Here is a 19760-nt window from a genome sequence, read left to right as displayed (position 1 = left end):
AATCCAAGCAGGCAGAAGGGAGAGGGGAATTAGAACTTTAAGTTAGAATGAAAACAAGAAGGAATAGTGTGGCCTGAAATTTCTTGCTTGTTCTCTCTCTCTCTCACACACCACACACACATATCCAGCGATAAAGTCTATTGTCTGGACAGAGAACCTGGGTTGTAAGAGAAAAATACAGTTTTCTAAAGTGAAGGAGAAATAAGGACTTTGTTTAGAGTCCCTTGTCTTCCATACCTTAGAGAATACATGAAATTCTTGATCAAAGTTTGAAATCTGAGCATATTCCACACCTGAACTTGGTCTGAAATGTACAATGACTGCATTTTGAGTTCCAACATTGGTATACACAAAAAAGTTGACAAGTTCTTTATGTTGACAGACACTACACAGTAAGTGCCACATGGGAATAATTATTTGATACCCGATTTCATCAGTTTAATAGGGCATTAACCTTTTTTGTCTTCTAATCTACAGTAACACAACTCCAGAACATCCTCAAAATATAACTGACTCAGCAAAATGTCCTTCGTGTTTATAGAAAACCCATTTATGAAATATATTTCAAGTCTGACCTTCTCTTTCTGGAGTGAGCTTTTGTCTAAGAAGATGGTTTATGATGGCACTCATGCTGATAAAGCACTGGTAGCCCAGAATGTCCCAGTTCATACTACTCAGGATGTTTATTGCCTCACAGATCTCATCACAGTGAATGTACTGGAAGATAACGTCTAGCAGGCCCAGCTGTCCTTGTGTGAAGATACCTGTCACAAAAAAAAATCAAGTGAATCTTTTCAAAATAAAAATTAGAATAACAAAAACAGATTTAACTTTTCTATAAAGGAAAAAAAGCAGTGATCATATCTTGCATAAAGTGCTAGAAATGTGGGATTTGGGGGGGAGCAAAAGTAATATGGCAATGTGGTCAAATCTTTAAATATCACCTATCAACTCTATCTAGCTTATGTTTATCATTCGGCACATATTAACTAGTTTATACTCCACATAATCAAACTAGGCTGAAAACGAATAACATGAGAATTTTTACAAAAATCATAAGAGATAACTTAATGTTTCCCATCTGTTGTTTAGGGCTCTGTTGTATATATTTAAAGTCAAAATTTTGATGCAAAACAAATCTTACTGATCAGCATCATTAGTTCTGAGGTGCATCTGGTCTTCAGCCCCATATACTTGGAGGTCAAAAAGTACAAGTATCTATGACTCATATAATGTAACTATATAAATGTTTTTAAGACTGTTTTTTATTAATGGCTGCTCTCAATAGTTTCATTATAGATACCACATACAAATTTATTTTAAATTGGCATTTACAGATTATTCCCTTGTTACTAATTATTAGTAAGAAATGATGAGGATTAATCTGGTTATTGATCCCCTTTCACAACTACGGTCTGTTATAAAATATCTTGGTACAACATAAACACATTTGCTTATCCTTTTAAAATGCAAGAAAATCCACTTCCACTCTTAAAGAAGCAAGAGCACAAAACAAAGGAGGGGTCATTCTGTTCTAGTTACATCTTATTATCTTTTAAATATGGCTGATCTCATTTGAAACTAACAGTTTCTGCATACTTAAATGACAATAAGCACTAGTGATTTTAAGGAAGTTTTTTTTGTTTTGTTTTGTCTTTTTTTTTTTTTTTTTTGTCTTTTCCAGGGCTGCACCCGCAGCATATGGAGGTCCCCAGGCTAGGGGTCCAATCGGAGCTATAGCCACCAGACTATGCTAGAGCCACAGAAACGCTAGATCTGAGCCGCATCTGCAACCTACACCACAGCTCACGGCAATGCCAGATCCTTAACCCACTGAGCGAGGCCAGGCATTGAACCTGCAACCTCACGGTTACTAGTCGGGTTTGTTAACCACTGAGCCACGACAGGAACTCTGATTTTAAGGAAGGTTTTAAAAAAATCTTTTTAAAATGGCTATAAAATCTTTCTCTTTCTGCAAATGTTTACTGATTTGAGTGAATCTACAAAATTTCTAAGTATGAATAGTCATAAAGCTAAATGGGAAAATGTACATGAAATTACTGTTTGTAAGCTGTAAAGTATATATTACTGTAATTCTTTTCATTACTGTCATCATCATCATCATTTACTTGGAATAGTTATAAGTTTCAAGACTTTAAAAAATATATCAGTTTATGAGAAATATGCTAAAGTTCTTCATACTAATTTCAAGGCACATAAAAATGAGATCTTGTACTATAGCTAGCAGGATTCAACTTGATAGGGAATCTGGGGAAATGCCCTGATTATATTAAGCAATAAAATTTTACTATTCTTTCTGTGTTGGTAGAATCAACAAATGCTACTGTCCAAAAGCCTTCATGAGCCTATAGTCAAGCAAGAACTTGGAAGTCCTCATAAATTGGGGTGGTTCCTTGGCAGTAGATATCAATGTGTAGGAACTTAGAAAGAACCAAAAATATCTAAAATCTGTTCACGGTATCTAGATCCTAAGCAATACTTCTAGCAAGAGGAAGAACTGACGTATTGAGAGGAAAAGCTAACATTTAATCATAACTGAATTGTTCAAAAGGTGATAAAGAGAAACTCTTAAATAGTGACCAGTGGAAAAAAGACACATGATGTATAGAGAAACAAAGATATAAATAATTGCAATTTTTTCTTCTGAAATTATGCAAGCTGGAGACAACAGTAGTTCTTTTTAAAATGATAACAGGAGTTCCTATTGTAGCACAGTGGGTTAAGAACCCAACACAGTGTCCGTGAGGATATAGGTTTGATCCCTGGCCTTGCTCAGTGGGTTAAGGATCTGGTGTTGCCGTAAACTGTGGTGTAGGTCACCAATGTGGCTTGGATCCCACATTGCTGTGGGTGTGGCATAGGCCAGCAGCACGGCTCCAATTTGACCCCTAGCTGGAGAACTCTCATATGCTACAGGTGTGGCCCTAAAAAAAAAAAAAAAGAAAAAGAAAGAAAGAAAAGAAAAACAAATGATGAGAGAAAAAAATGAATTATGTTACAATTCTGTTAACTTTATAATAAAGTGCTGAAAATTCATGAAGAAACATAACAATCTTAACTGTACCTAATACAGTGATCTAAAATAGTAAAGCAAAAACGGATAAAACTAAAAGGAGAGAAAGTCAAATCTACAATTACCATTGGGGATTTCAGCACTTCTCTTTGACTAGGTGAAAAACATATACACAGAAAGTCAGTAAAAATAGAAAATACTTGAAAAAAAATTATCAATGAATTTGGCCTAATTGGCATTTATAAAACACTTCACCCAACAGCAGCAGTCTACACAGTCAAGTGCGCATATATGATCAACCAAGATGAGGCATATTCTGGGTGATAAATCAAGGCTCAATAAATTTAAATGATTTGAAATCATACAGAATAGGTTCCCAAACAACAGAAGTTAGATGTCAAAACAGAAAGATACCTGGGTTATTTTTAGTGTATAAGGATTTATACACCAAAATTTTCAAAGGAGAAAATACTCCCCTTATATCTTAAGTGTGCTGGTAAATAGAAGTGGTGTAACTACTTCCACCAGAGCTGATTCCAAGGACTTAAACGATATAAGTGAACATGGAGCTGGGGCGTGATGCACCATTGCACACTGTTAGGTAAATTTTTTACCATACAGAAAAAAAGTATAAATAAGCTCATGGGATAGACAATAGCAAAATGTAGTAAAATAAATAGGACGTGGAAAAAAAAGACAAATGTTGGGAAACAATTATTTAGAAATGAATCAACACTGTTCTAAATAATCAACATGTCAAAGAAGAAAGCATGAAGTAAAAATATTTTTAAATGAATAAAATATAGCATCAAAATCTGTAAGATAGAGTTGTGGTTATAGTTATACTTCAGGGAAATTTCTAGCATTAAATATTTCAATTAGAAAAGAAAAAAAGGTCTAAAATCAATAGTCCTAGCTTCCATATTAAGAATGCAGAGAAAGAGGGAGTTCCCTGTTGGTCTAGTGGTTAAGATTCAGCACTTTCACAACTGCAGTCTGGGAACTGAGATAGCACATCAGGCCATTACACTCAAGTGGCAAAAAAAAAAAAAAAAAAAAAAAAAAAATTTTTTTTTTTAATGGTTTCCTTTGCTTTTCAAAAGCTAGTCAGTTTTATTAGGTTCCATTCGTTTATTTTTGCTTTTACTTCTGTTGTCTTGGTAGACTGACCTGAGAAAACATTTGTAAGGTTGATGTCAGAGCATGTTTTGCCTATGTTCTCTCCTAGGAATTTGATGGTGTCTTGTCTCATATTTAAGTCTTTCAGCCATTTTGAGTTTGTTTTTGTACATGGTGTGAGGGTGTGTTCTAGTTTCAATGATTTACATGCAGCTGTCCAATTTTCCCAGCATCACTTGCTGAAAAGACTGTCTTTTTCCCATTTTATGTTCTTGCCTCCTTTGTCAAATATTAATTGACTATAGGTGTCTGAGTTAATTTGTGGGTTCTCTATTCTGTTCTATTTGTTTGCATGTCTGTTTTGGTACCAGTACAACACTGTCTTAATTACCATAGCTTCGTAATATTACCTGAAGTCTAGGAGAGTTAGACCTCCTGCTTGGTTTTTTTTCCTCAAGATTGCTTTGGCAATTCTGGGTCTTTTATGGTTCCATATAAATTTTTGAATTGTTTATTGTAGTTCTGTGAAAAATGTTATGGGTTATTTGATAGGAATTATAGTGAATCTGTAGATTGCTTTGGGTAGTTTGGCCATTTTAATGATATTAATTTTTCCAATCCAGGAGCATGGTTTCCATTTCTTTGAATCCTCTGTAATTTCCTTGATTAATGTTTTATAGTTCTCAGCATATAAGTCTTTCACTTCCTTGGTCAGGTTTATTCCAAGGTATTTAGTTTTTTGGGGTGTGATTTTAAAAGGTATTGTATTTTTATATTCCTTTTCTAATATTTCATTGTTAGTATAGAAATGCAATCGATTTCTGAATGTTAATCTTGTATCCTGCTACTTTGCTGAATTGTTGATTAGCTCAAGTAGTTTTTGTGTGTAGTCCTTAGGGTTTTCTATACATAGTAACATGTTCTCTGCACAGTGACAATTTTACCTCTTCTCTTCCAATCTGGATACCTTTTATTTCTTTTGTCTGATTACTGTGGCTAGGACTTCTAATACTATATTGAATAAACGTGGTCGAGAGTGGGAAACCAACAACCCAACAGAAAAATGGTTAAAAGATCTGAATAGACATCTCTCCAAAGAAGATACACAGATAGCCAACAAGCACATGAAAAAAATGCTCAGCATCACTGATTGTTAGAGAAATGCAAATCAAAACTGCTATGAGGTACCACCTCACATATGTCAGAATGGCCATCAATAACAAGTCAACAAATAACACATGCTGGAGAGGGTGTGAAGAAAAGGGAACCCTCCTATAACTGTTGGTGGGAATGTAAATTGATACAACCACAACGGAAAACAGTACGGAGTTACCTCAGAAAACTAAATACAGAACTACCATATGAGCCAGCAATCCCACTCTTGGGCCCATATCCGGACCAAACTTTCCTTGAAATAGACACATGCATCTGCATGTTCATTGCAGCACTATTCACAACAGCCAAGATATGGAAACAACCCAAATGTCCATCAACAGATGATTGGATTAGGAAGATGTGGTATGTATATATATATATATATATATATATATATATATATATATATATATATATAAAATGGAATACTACCCAGCCATAAAAAATGAAATAGCAACATGGATGGAACTAGAGCCTCTCATCCTGAGTGAAGTAAGTCAGGAAGAGAAAGACAAATACCATATGATATCACTTATATCTGGAACCTAATATATGGCACAAATGAACCTCTCCACAGAAAAGAAACTCATGGACTTGGAGAACAGACTTGTGGTTGCCAAGGGGGAGGGGAAGGGAGTGGGATGGACTGGGGTTAATAGATGCAAACTATTGCCTTTGGAATAGATAAGCAATGAGATCCTGCTGTATAGCACAGGGAACTATAGCCAGTCACTTGTGATGGATCATGATGGAGGATAATGTGAGAAGAAGAATGTCTATATATATGTGTGACTGTGTCACTATGCTGTACAGTAGAAATTTAGAGAATGCTGTAAAACAACTACAATGGAAAAAATAAAAATCATTTAAAAATTTTAAAAAAGAAAAATAATAAAGAAAAATCAATGACTCAAAAGCTGGTTCTTTGTAACAATCAGTAAAAGTGATCAACTACTGAGAGAGGACAAGATGGCAGAGGAGTAGGGGGACACGCTCGCTCTCTCCCACACACACAACAAAAAAAGCACATCTACAGAATAAATGACTCGCACAGAATAGCAACCAATCGCTGGCAGAGGAACCTAAACTCCAATAACGGCAAGACGTTCGTGACATTACTGGGCAGAATGGGAGAAAAGAGGAGAGTGAGAGAAGGTGAATCCGAGCGGGACGGGCGCTCCCGAAAGGGAACTGCGGAGGAGAAAGGGATCCCGCACCCTGGAAAGTCACCTACGGGGGAAAGATCAAACGAACCGGAGGAATCTCCAGATGCAGAGAAGAGTGTAGCAGTAAGTTGGAGTACAGAAAAGCTGATCAAGAACCGAACGGACCATCTGAACTACGGGCACAGTCACCAAAAATTGAGACGCCTCGGTGGGGGCTAGACACTGAGACATCGCCTCCGAAGGTTAGTCCCCGAGAGGGGGCCGGGGGACGCCTGGGGGGGGGGGCTGGGCACCGAGACCTCGCCTCCGAAGGTTAGTCCCCAAGAAAGGGCCGGGGGATGCCGCCTGGGTGGGGGCTGGGCACCGAGACTTTGCCTCCGAAGGTTAGTCCCCGAAAAAGGGCCGGGGGACGCCTGGGTGGGGGCTGGGCACCGAGACCTCGGCTCCAGAGGTTAGTCCCCGGGCTGGGGGGGGCGGGGCAGAGCGGAAACTGCTTGGGAGGTCTAGAAACCATTTCACCAGGCAGAGACTGCCTGGGAGACTAGAAAACAAAGGTGTCACAGAGGAAGGGAACAATACTCTAGGGGTGGGGAAGTGGAAAGCCGCATCAGAGGGAACCTGGGAGAAGAGCCAGGTCTGCGCCCATGCTGGGGAGGGGAGAGAAGAAGGGGTGTGTCCCCATAGAATACCCCCCATGCCACAGCAAGCTTACAGGCCCGCTAGCTAGCTGAAAGCTGTGCTTCCCAGTGCATCCCCTCCCCCCACCCCCAACACCCCCTACGCTCTCGCTGAACCTGGGGCTGCCTGCCATCCGGGAGGGCTGGCCTCAACAATTGCCTGAAGCCTACCACCGCAGGGGCTGTCCCTGCACAGGCCTGCTTGCCCTTTGGAGGGGCTACACTTCCACAGAGCAGCACCAAACACCACCAGCCCCCGAGAAAAGGCCTGCAGCCCAGAAAAGCTAGAACAAGCTTAGCCAGGCTGTGAATAGATCGGCCTAATTCTCGCACGGTTTTTCTGAGTCGGGCTGCCCTGGGGAGGAGCCTCTTGGGTTTCCAGTGGCCCTGCTACCCGCCAAAGCCCCCAGGGGGTGCCCCACTCCCGTGAAATAACTGCTCAGCACCACCAGCCCCCTGCAAGAGCCCCTGCAGCCCAGAAAATCTGCAACAAGCTCGGCCAGACTGTGAAAAGATCCGCCTACATTCTCAGGCTGTCCTTCTGAGTTGGGCTGCCTTAAGGAAGAGCCTCTTAGGTTCTCAGTGACCCAGATATCTGCTCCAGCCCCCAGGGGGTGATGCACTCCTGGAGAGCAGCTGCCCAACACTGCCAACCCCTGCAAGAACCCCACAGCCTAAAAACACCAGAGCAAGCTCTGCATGACCAAGTGAAATCTGCTACCATCGTGGTGTGGACCTCCCAGTCCTGTCTGCCCACAGGAAGCCCTCCTTTGCTTCAAAGAGACCCTGTTAGCCCCATCAACACTCCAGAAAAGCCACACTGCCTCAAAAAAGATTGACCAACAACGCCAGCCCTCAGGAAATATTCCACAGCAGTGACAAGGCAAACACTGCCCGATAACGGAGAGTACAACTCCCTCAGGAGAAAGAAAACAACAAGCAAGATGAAGAAGCTGAGAAACCACCCCCAGTCAAACCAACAGGAGAACTCACCTAAAACAGTCAACAATGAAACAGATCTCTGCAGTCAGACAGACCTGGAGTTCAAAAGAGAAATAGTGAAAATACTGAAGGAATTAAGAGAAGATATGAACAGTAATGCAGATACCCTCAGAAAGGAACTAGAAAATATAAGGAGGGGCCAAGAAAAACTAGAACATTCATTTGCAGAGATGCAAACTGAACTAGCGGCAGTAAAAACCAGAATGAATAATACAGAAGAACGAATCAGTGATATGGAAGATAGAATAATGGAAATCACTCAATCCGGTCAACAGACAGAAAACCGAATCAAAAAACTGGAAAGCAATATAAGAGACCTATGGGATAATATAAAGCGGGCCAATCTACGCATAATAGGAATTCCAGAAGGAGTAGAAAAAGATAAGGGGATGGAAAATATATTTGAAGAAATTACCGATGGAAACTTCCCAAATCTAAAGGATACTGGGTTCAAGATACAAGAAGCACAGAGGGCCCCAAACAAACTGAACCCAAACAGACCCACACCAAGACACATCATAATAAAAATGGCAAAAGTTAGTGATAAAGAGAGGATCCTAAAGGCAGCAAGAGAAAAACAGAATGTTACCTACAAGGGAACCCCCATAAGAATATCAGCTGATTTCTCTACAGAAACACTACAGGCCAGGAGGGAATGGCGAGAGATATTTAAAGTGCTCAAAGGAAAAAATATGCAACCTAGAATACTCTATCCAGCAAGAATATCATTTAAAATAGAAGGGGAAATAAAAATTTCTCCCAACAAACAAAAACTTAAAGAATACAGCAACACAAAACCCAGGTTAAAGGAAATATTGAAAGGGCTTCTCTAAACCAAAAAGAAAGGAAGGAAAGGGAAGAAAAAAGAAAAAAGAAGAAGAAGAGGAAGAACTAGGACTGAGGAAACCGCAATCAGAGAGCAGTCACTCAAATAAGCCAGCATACAGATTTAATCATGAACATGCTTCAAACAAAATAAAATTAAAAAGGAAAAAAATAAAAAAGAGTCATCAAAACCATAAAATGTGGGCAAGGGATGTTAGGAAGGAAATAACCCTTTTTGTTTGTTTGTTTGTATGTCTCTCTTCTTAATTTTAATATAGTAATGAAGTGTTTGAACTTACAGGACCATCAGGCTAAAACACACAATTATGGGAAGGGGTTAGCATACTTAAAAAACAGGGCAACCACAAGCCAAAACCAAATATTGCATTTGCAAAAAATGAACAAAAAAATACACTCAAGCAGATAACAACAGGAGACCATCCAACCAAAAAAAAAAAGAAAGGAAGAATGGAGAACCATAGAATCAACTGGAACGCGAGGTTCAAATGGCAATAAATAATCATCTATCAATTATCACCTTAAATGCCAATGGGCTGAATGCCCCAATCAAAAGACACAGAGTGGCTGAGTGGATAAAAAGGCAAAAACCTTCAATATGCTGCCTACAAGAAACTCACCTTAGGACAAAAGATACATATAGAGTGAAAGTGAAAGGCTGGGGAAAAATATTTCACGCCAATAGACATGACAGAAAAGCAGGAGTCGCAACGCTCATATCAGACAAAATAGACTTTAAAACAAAAGACATAAAGAAAGACAAAGAAGGACACTACTTAATGATTAAGGGATCCATCCAAGGAGAGGATGTTACTATCATCAACATATATGCCCCAAATATAGGAGCACCCAGATACATACAACAAATATTAACAGACATAAAGGGAGATATTGATGAGAATACAATCATAGTAGGAGACCTAAATACCCCCCTCACATCAATGGACAGATCCTCTAGACAGAAAACCAATAAAGCAACAGAGATCCTAAAGGAAACAATAGAAAAGTTAGACTTCATTGATATCTTCAGGACACTACATCCAAAAAAAGCAGAGTACACATTCTTCTCAAATGCTCATGGAACCTTCTCAAGAATCGACCACATATTGGGACACAAAGCGAATCTCAATAAATTTAGGAGCGTAGAAATTATCTCAAGTATCTTCGCTGACCACAATGCCATGAAATTAGAAATCAACCATGGGAAAAGCAAAGAGAAAAAACCTACTCCATGGAGACTAAACAACAGGCTACTAAAAAACCAATGGGTCAATGAGGAAATCAAGAAGGAAATTAAAAACTACCTTGAAACAAATGATAATGAAGACACAACCTCGCAAAATCTATGGGATGCTGCGAAAGCAGTGCTCAGAGGGAAATTTATAGCAATACAGGCCTTTCTCAAAAAAGAAGAAAGATCCCAAATGGACAACTTAACCCTCCACCTAAACGAATTAGAAAAAGAAGAACAAAAAAGTCCTAAAGTCAGCAGAAGGAAGGAAATTATAAAGATCAAGGAAGAAATCAATAAAATAGAGACTCAAAAAACAATAGAGAAAATTAATAAAACCAAGAGCTGGTTCTTTGAAAAGGTGAACAAAATTGACAACCCCCTGGCCAGACTCACTAAAAAGAGGCGAGAAAGAACCCAAATAACCAAAATTATAAATGGAAAAGGAGAAATCACAACGGATACAGCAGAAATACAAAAAACCATAAGAGAATACTATGAACAACTGTATGGCAACAAGTTTGACAATCTGGAAGAAATGGACAATTTTCTAGAATCTTACAGCCTGCCAAAACTGAATCAAGTAGAAACAGACCAACTGAACAGACCGATCACTAGAAATGAAATTGAAGAGGTCATAAAATCACTCCCTACAAATAAAAGTCCAGGACCAGATGGCTTCACAGGTGAATTCTATCAAACATATAAAGAGGAATTGGTGCCCATCCTCCTTAAACTCTTTCAAAAGGTTGAAGAAGAAGGAATACTCCCAAAGACATTCTATGAGGCCACCATCCCCCTCATTCCAAAACCAGACAGAGATACCACCAAAAAAGAAAACTATCGCCCAATATCATTGATGAATATAGATGCAAAAATTCTCAACAAAATCTTAGCCAACCGAATCCAACAACATACCAAAAAAATTATACACCATGACCAGGTTGGGTTCATCCCAGGTTCACAAGGATGGTTCAACATACGCAAATCAATCAGCATCATACACCACATTAACCAAAAAAAAGTCAAAAATCATATGATCATCTCAATAGACGCAGAAAAAGCATTTGACAAAGTTCAACATCCATTCATGATCAAGACCCTCGCCAAAGTGGGTATAGAGGGGACATTCCTGAATATAATCAAAGCCATTTATGATAAACCCACAGCAAATATAATCCTCAATGGGGAAAAACTGAAAGCCTTCTCACTCAAATCTGGAACAAGACAGGGATGCCCACTCTCACCACTGCTCTTCAACATCGTTTTGGAAGTCTTAGCCACAGCAATTAGACAAACCAAAGAAATAAAAGGCATCCATATAGGAAGAGAAGAGATCAAACTGTCACTGTATGCAGATGACATGATACTATACCTAGAAAGCCCTAAGGACTCAACCCCAAAACTCCTTGAACTGATGAATAAATTCAGCAAAGTAGCAGGATATAAGATTAACATTCAGAAGTCAGTTGCAGTTCTGTATACCAGCAATGAAACATTACAAAAGGAATACAAAAATACGATACCTTTTAAAATTGTACCTCACAAAATCAAATACCTCGGAATACACCTGACCAAGGAGGTAAAGGACCTATATGCCGAGAACTATAAAACTTTAATCAAAGAAATCAAAGAAGATGTAAAGAAATGGAAAGATATTTCATGTTCCTGGATTGGGAAAATCACTATTGTAAAAATGGCCACACTACCCAAAGCAATCTACAGATTCAATGCAATCCCTATCAAATGACCCATGACATTTTTCACAGAACTAGAACAAACAATCCAAACATTTATATGGAACCACAAAAGACCCAGAATCGCCAAAGCAATCCTGAGAAACAAAAACCAAGCAGGAGGCATAACTCTCCCAGACTTCAAGAAATACTACAAAGCCACAGTCATCAAAACAGTGTGGTACTGGTACCAAAACAGACAGACAGACCAATGGAACAGAAGAGAGAATCCGGAAATAAACCCTGACACCTATGGTCAATTAATCTTTGACAAGGGAGGCAAGAACATAAAATGGGAAAAAGAAAGTCTATTCAGCAAGCATTGCTGGGAAACCTGGACAGCTGCAGGCAAAGCAATGAAACTAGAACACACCCTCACACCATGCACAAAAATAAACTCCAAATGGCTGACAGGACACCATCAAACTCCTAGAAGAAAACATAGGCAAAACACTCTCTGACACCAACATCATGAATATTTTCTCAGGTCAGTCTCCCAAAGCAATAGAAACTAGAGCAAAAATAAACCCATGGGACATCATCAAACTGAAAAGCTGTTGCACAGCAAAGGAAACCAAAAAGAAAACAAAAAGACAACTTACTGAATGGGAGAAAATAGTTTCAAATGATGCAACCGACAAGGGCTTAATCTCTAGAATATATAAACAACTTATACAACCCAACAGCAAAAAAACCAATCAATCAATGGAAAAATGCGCAAAAGACCTGAATAGACATTTCTCCAAAGAAGATATACAGATGGCCAACAAACACATGAAAAAATGCTCAACATCGCTGATTATAAGAGATATGCAAATCAAAACTACCATGAGATACCACCTCACACCAGTCAGAATGGCCATCATTAATAACTCCACAAATAACAAGTGCTGGAGGGGCTGTGGAGAAAAGGGAACCCTCCTGCACTGCTGGTGGGAATGTAAACTGGTACAGTCACTATGGAGAACAGTTTGGAGATACCTTAGAAATCTATACATAGAACTTCCATATGACCCCGCAATCCCACTCTTGGGCATCTATCCGGACAAAACTCTACTTGAAAGAGACACATGCACCCGCATGTTCACTGAAGCACTATTCACAATAGCCAGGACATGGAAACAATCCAAATGTCCATCGACAGATGATTGGATTCGGAAGATGTGGTATATATACACAATGGAATACTACTTAGCCATAAGAAAGGATGACATAATGCCATGTGCAGCAACATGGATGGAACTAGAGAATCTCATCCTGAGTGAAATGAGCCAGAAAGACAAAGACAAATACCATATGATATCACTTATAACTGGAATCTAATATCCAGCACAAATGAACATCTCCTCAGAAAAGAAAATCATGGACTTGGAGAAGAGACTTGTGGTTGCCTGATGGGAGGGGGAGGGAGTGGGAGGGATCGGGAGCTTGGGCTTATCAGACACAACTTAGAATAGATTTACAAGGAGATCCTGCTGAATAGCATTGAGAACTATGTCTAGATACTCATGTTGCAACAGAAGAAAGGGTGGGGGAAAAACTGTAATTGCAATGTATACATGTAAGGATAACCTGACCCCCTTGCTGTACAGTGGGAAAATAAAAAAAAAAAAAAAGAAGGAAAAGAACACCTAAAATTCAAGCCCTGAAGGGTAAAAGTGTATAACTAAGAACGACAACTCAAAATAAAAATATCACATTCAAAAAAAAAAAATTAAAAAAAAATTGACCAACTTCTGCCTAAATTGAGAAAGATGCAATCTCAATATTGATATCAAGAATAATCACAACACTATAGACATTAAAATATAATAAGTAATATGAGTTACTTTCTATAGATAGAAATAACTTTGTAACTTAAATGAAATGGGTTCCTTGAATGATACAAACTATCAAAGGTCACTCAAGAAGAAATGACTAGATAACCTGAATAATTTATATTATCTAAATTTGATTTTGTAGTTAAAAAACCTTTACACATCCACACACAACCAGATGCCTTCACTGGTGAATTCTCTCAAAGAATAAGAGAAGAAATACCACCTCTACACAACTCAGAATATAAGAGGAGGGAATATTTCCCAATTCTTCTACTGATATCAACATTACGTTGATACCAAAAATGACAAAAACATTACAAAAAAAAAAAAACCTAAAGACCACTATCTCTCATAAACAGATACAAAAATCCTTAAAAATATTAGCAAATCCAGTAACTTATTAAAGAGATAATACACCATGAACAAGAGAAATTTATCCCACAAATGCAAGGTCACTGAAACATCTGAAAACTAATCAATATATTCCACTATATAACCATAAAAAAGATATAATCATTTCAATAGATGCAGAAAAAGCTGCTGAAAAAATTCAACACCCACTCAAAATATGTCCCAGCCACTAGGAATGGAAGGGGCTTCTACAACATAATAATATCATACATACAGTGAAAGATTACAAGCTTTCTAAGATCAGAATCAAAGCAAGGATATCCTCTCTTGCCATTTCTATTTAATTCTGCACTGGAGATCCTAGCTAGTAAAATATGGAAGAAAACAAAATAAAAAGGCATACAAGTTGGATAAGAATATACAAAAATTGTTTTTAATTGCAGTTATCATAGCTATCTAGGTAGAAAATCCTAAGTAATCTACAATAAGAAGTTACTACAACTAAGAAATGAGTTTAATGGGGTTGCAGGATACAAAGACCCCTTAAAAGTTATAACTAAAAACATTATTTACGATAGCATCCAAAAACATGAACAAACTCTGTACAAGATTATACACTTTGAACTATAAAACAACTTCTAATTGAAGAAGACCTGAATACACAGAGATCCTGTGTTCATAAATTGGGAGACTCAATACTGTTTAACTGTCATTCCATCCCAAATTGATCTACAGATAAAACATAATCTCAAAGTTTTATGAGGTGTTTCTCTAGAAAGTGATGTCAGTTTCAAAACTCACATAGAAATTTGAAGGATCTAGAGTAGCCAAAACAATTTTGAAAAAGAAGAATACAATTGGAGGAGTAATAGCATCTGGCTTAGCACTTACTGTAAAGCAACAGTAATTAAGACTATGTGGTACTCGTTGAACTACAGACATATAGATCAGTGGAAAAGAATAGAATCTTCACAGACACATAAACACACGGTCAAAGTAATTCAATGGAGAAAGGATAAACTTTCCAACAGTTGATGCTGAAACAACTGAATAGGCATATTAAAAATTAATTTCAACTCATACTTCACACCATATGCAAAAAATTAACTTGAATTAGACAATAAACCTAATTTGTAAGCACTAAAACCATAAAACTTCTAGAAGAAAAAGGGTTAGACAAAGAGTTCTTTGATAGGACATAAGAAGCACAAGCCATAAAATTAAAAAATCTAAGAATTAACATTGATCAAAACTAAAAACTTCTGCTACCCAAACACAGTTAAGAAAATGTAAAGGTAAACTATAGGATGGAAGAAAATATTCCAAATACTAACATCCTTCAAAAGACTTGTATTCAGAATATAGAAAAGCTCTTACAATTCAGTAATAAATAAATAATCCAATTAAACTTGGACAAAATATTTGAAGGTATGCTTCATCAGAAAGTTTTTGGCAAATAAGTACACAGAAAGATGCCCAACTCCAAGAGTCATCACGGAAAGGCAAATTAATGCCACTAAACACCTACTAGAATGGCTAAAATTAAAAAGGCCATTAATGCCAAGTGTTAGTGAGGATGTGGAGTAACTGGAACTCCAAGATAGTCAGTTTCTTTTTAACTTAAACATACACTTAGCATATGGCCTACCCATTCTACTCCCAGGTTTTTCCCAAGAGAAATTAAAATAGATCTCCATACAAAGACTAGTGCGTTAAAGTACGTAGCATTTTCAGTGATATTGGCTTAAATCTGGAAACAACCCAAAGGTCCATCAATCAGCATGTGAAAAGATACACAAATTGTGATTTACCTATATAATGGAATATAGGTAATGTAATGTAAATGAAAATTTATAGATATATGGAAGATTCTCACACACTAATACTGAGTGGAAGTAGCAAGACACAAAAGAGGTTTTTTTTGCTTTTTTTTTTTTGGTTTATTTCTATGCAATTCTAGAAAAGGCAGAACTAATCTGTAATGACAAGAAGCAGATCAATGCACTTTGCTCTGAGGGAGGCAGGGACTGATGGCAAAGGGGGCTTGAGAGAATTTTGGGGGTGATGGAAATGTATTATATCTTGATTTTGGTCATTATCATGACAATATACAGATTTGACAAAACTCGCTATTTAAAATAGGTACGATTTTGTTATGTAAACTATACCTCAAATTTTATTTAAAAATCCATCATCACTCTAGTTGAAGAAAGCAGAATGCTGTCTGGAATAGCAGTCCATCTCATATGATATGAGTTCTAGTTTTAAGATGACGAGGCATCTAATAAAGTATCTGACATTTCTTTCTATCAATAAATTACCACCAATTACCACCTGGGTAAAGCAAAATTTAAATAACGCATTAAAAACAACTCTTTGAAGAACACACACTTCTTACAAAAGCTCTAAGAGAAAAATCATAGTATTTGTTTTTTAGACTGAGTGACAGACACACATGCACACCCATACACACAGCCTGTGATTTTCAAAATCCTATGAGAATGAAGAAGTTAGCTGTAATTATTTGTTAAATATCATCACTTGAACATTTAACCTTTCCCTAACTTTGTAGGCTCTATGACAGCACTGTGGGAGCACTCTAGGTGATGGAACGCTATCACCACTACTATGGAAAGGAGGAATTTGAGAGCACATGCTGTGACTGGGAAGCTATGCCAGGGCAGCACAGCTGGGGAGTTGAAGCCTGGGAGGCAGACAGGGCTTATTAACCACTGAAGGATTTCAAGCTGTAGAATCTATGACCATATCTGCACTCTGGTGGCAGTTCAAGGGATTAATTGAGCAGTAGGTTGGGATTATAAATAGAGGGCCACTGCTTGATCATGGTAAAAGAGGGAAGGTCTAGATTAAGGTAATGAAAAGCAAGGCTGAATAGAATGAAATGTTTTTCACACTGTGTATTTAGAAGGCAGAAGTGACGGAGCTTGGTCACTGATTAGATACAGCATTAGCGGTGAGGGAGGACTCTAGCATGACCTCTGATTCGGGATTCTATCTAAATAACTGTACCATCCCTCAAACTGAAGAATATAGGAGAAGAAGCAGGGAGAAAGATGATTACTTCATGTCTGCATATAGTAAGTGTGAGGCACCTGTGTACAGCCAAGGGTTAATATGTGGATGTGGAAACAGGAGTGGTCTGGGCTAAAGTCAGAGAAGGGATACAAAACAAACAAACAAACAAAAAACAACTCTCAATCTGTGTAAAATGGGAGAAGAGCTAAAAATGGAAGCTTAGAGAGCCTCAACATTTTCATGAGGAGGCACAAGAACATAAATAAGTGATGAAAAGATGCATCAGCAGCAATAGGAGGCAAGTACGATGAGAGTTCTATGATGGTGGATGTGGTCAACAAACATCAAATGCTGAAAAGTCCTCAAGTAACATAAGAGAAATATGTGTATCAAGTAGGATATCCCTGGTGACCTTTTCTAGGAGAAAAATGGAGACAAGAGCCAGAAGGTGGTGTTGTGAGGAATGAATGAGAGGAAAAGCAGCAGAGAAATTCAGTGTTCATTATTATTTCAATGACTTTGACCATGAAAGAAAGGTGAACATTTGAATAATATCAGAAGGGATACAATTTTAAGGAAGAGATGTATGCATGTTTGTTTGTTTTACAGTGTGGCTTGGGCCTGTACCTGCTGATGTAGCAAGATTCATGGAGGGAGAGGAAAGGTGACCAAATCAAGGTGTCAAAGGGAATGTTGTGGGATCCAGAGTGGAAACTAGTGGCAGAACTAGTCTTGGACAAGAAGAAAGGCTCCTTTTCTGCTGAACTGAAAAGTAAAAGATTTATGTACATGTAGGTAAGTTGTTGGATGGGTGGTGAGGAGTAGATAAACTTACTGAAGTGGCAGTTAAAAGGTAATTCTCTGTTGACAGAGCAAGGAGCTGATCACATGAGTTTAAAGAGCACAGTGAAGACTGGAAAAGGAACTGATGAGAATGGGAAAGGTTTAACATTTCAGTAGTATAATTAGGGACTCCTTTTAAATTTAATTTCAGTCTATGAATGTGGAAATATGGATAAAGATTGTCAGGTCAAGAAATTCTGATTACACACTGCTTCCATGTAGGAAGGTGACACTTCTAGAAGCTCCCCACTGAGGCAAACATGTTCTTGGTATTCTTCTACTAACAGCAGTGATGGCCTTTTAACCTCTAAGACATTTGTGTTGATTTTAAGGATTTAGAATGGAAAGTCTAGGCTTGCAACAGTGTTCCTTCAACACGACACTAACTGACCTGAGTCAAACTCCAAAAATCTTAGCATATTGGCAGCAGCCACTGATGCGTTTATATATGACAGCATTCTATTTTAAACTATGATCTATCTCAGCTTCTTAAATTGTAAGCTACACCTTTCATGTCAAAATTTCCAAAGGCTTGCATAACAAGCATATGAAAAAAATTTCATAAATGTTCCCTAGTGGGGAAACTGCACATGCAACTACCTGTTTATATATGCAGTAACTTGAATTATACATGAAAATTCCACATGGATGCCCAGAATCAGCACTGTGTTAATTCAAGAAGTATATTAAAATTTTTGGATGTATTTAGTAGCAGATCCTAAGAAAAATCTGTTCTTTAAACAGGGTTTTCTTAAAAAAAACAAAAAAATCGTTAGCTGGAATCTACTGTTTCAAGGAATCTACTCTTCCTAGGAAAAATAAATAATCTGTAATAAACACTAATCTTCTAATACATTTTCAAAAATCCTGGGAAACTCCATCTTTAGATGTTTTAAAAAGTCTCTAAGACTATAAAATGTCCCTATTCTATAAAACTTGAGTCATAACTGAAAATAAAATTTAAATAATAAATGTCAGTTGCAGAAGTTATCACCTTTTCATTTGAATGCCTGACTTCTATTGGATAATTCTCTTCCAAGAGACCTTCTTGGGAAAAAGAGGTGACAGCCAACTCATTGCCTAATTGATTTAGGAACAGTGCCCAGGGAGATGGTCCAATTAAGTTTACAAGCTGGCAATTAGCAGGAAGCCCTCTAAATCCCTACACTGAGAGCCTGTTTACTTTAGTAAGCAGGCAAATGTGCTAGAGATAGGAAGAGAAAGCTGTGCTTTTTGCAAAGCTGTTATGAGTAGGCCCACAAGGGAGGGCTGAAGAGAACCTAGGTATATGTCAGCAGACAGCCTTCTGTTTGACAGGTAACTGGGTAATTGAGAGAGAGAGTTTTAACAGACATGCAAAACATCTAACATCCACTTTAATAAGTGTTGTGTAAGGAGACTTACAACTGTTAAACATGTAGTCAGGCAAAGTAGAACTGGATTATCTTATGATAAATGAGATTCCAACTATATTTTTCCTGAACAATATTAACATCATGAATGGATTTAGCTGCATTTTTATTATATGGAAGGAACATAGCCCTTACATTATATCCCTGATATATTTCAAGTAAACCAAGTCGTTTTACTAGATTTATTTCATGTGTTCAAATTCAGGGGCAAATAGATACATTTTTTTTTTTAAAGTTGACTACAGCTACTCAACAAACACTGCAATGTCTTTAAAAACTTAACTTTATATCACAGAGCCAAATCCTATAACAGGTTTTAAAATGTATTTACTTGT

At 37.7% G+C, this 19760-nt stretch overlaps 1 protein-coding gene across 8 annotated transcripts in view; it reads right to left on the bottom strand.

The window, feature by feature from the left end:
- Nucleotides 1-19760, bottom strand: part of WDPCP (WD repeat containing planar cell polarity effector) — a 416303-nt gene that overhangs the window by 231569 nt on the left and 164974 nt on the right. For all 8 annotated transcript variants that reach the window (XR_014841819.1, XR_014841820.1, XM_085019068.1 and 5 more), the window contains one exon: nt 576-764. Coding sequence is in view for 6 of the 8 variants with exons in the window: in XM_085019068.1 (XP_084875194.1) it covers nt 576-764 (189 nt within the window). In the remaining 2 variants the exon portion in view is untranslated. The remainder of the gene's footprint in view (nt 1-575; nt 765-19760) is intronic.

This window comes from Sus scrofa, chromosome 3 (genome assembly GCF_054392235.1).
Source record: "Sus scrofa isolate SSC_HxYL_T2T_F1_AM1 chromosome 3, Sscrofa_HxYL_maternal_Yorkshire_Landrace_v2.0, whole genome shotgun sequence".
Lineage (NCBI taxonomy): Eukaryota > Metazoa > Chordata > Mammalia > Artiodactyla > Suidae > Sus > Sus scrofa.
The sequence above is the reverse complement of the archived record's forward strand: the minus strand, read 5'-3'. Positions and strand labels throughout refer to the sequence as shown.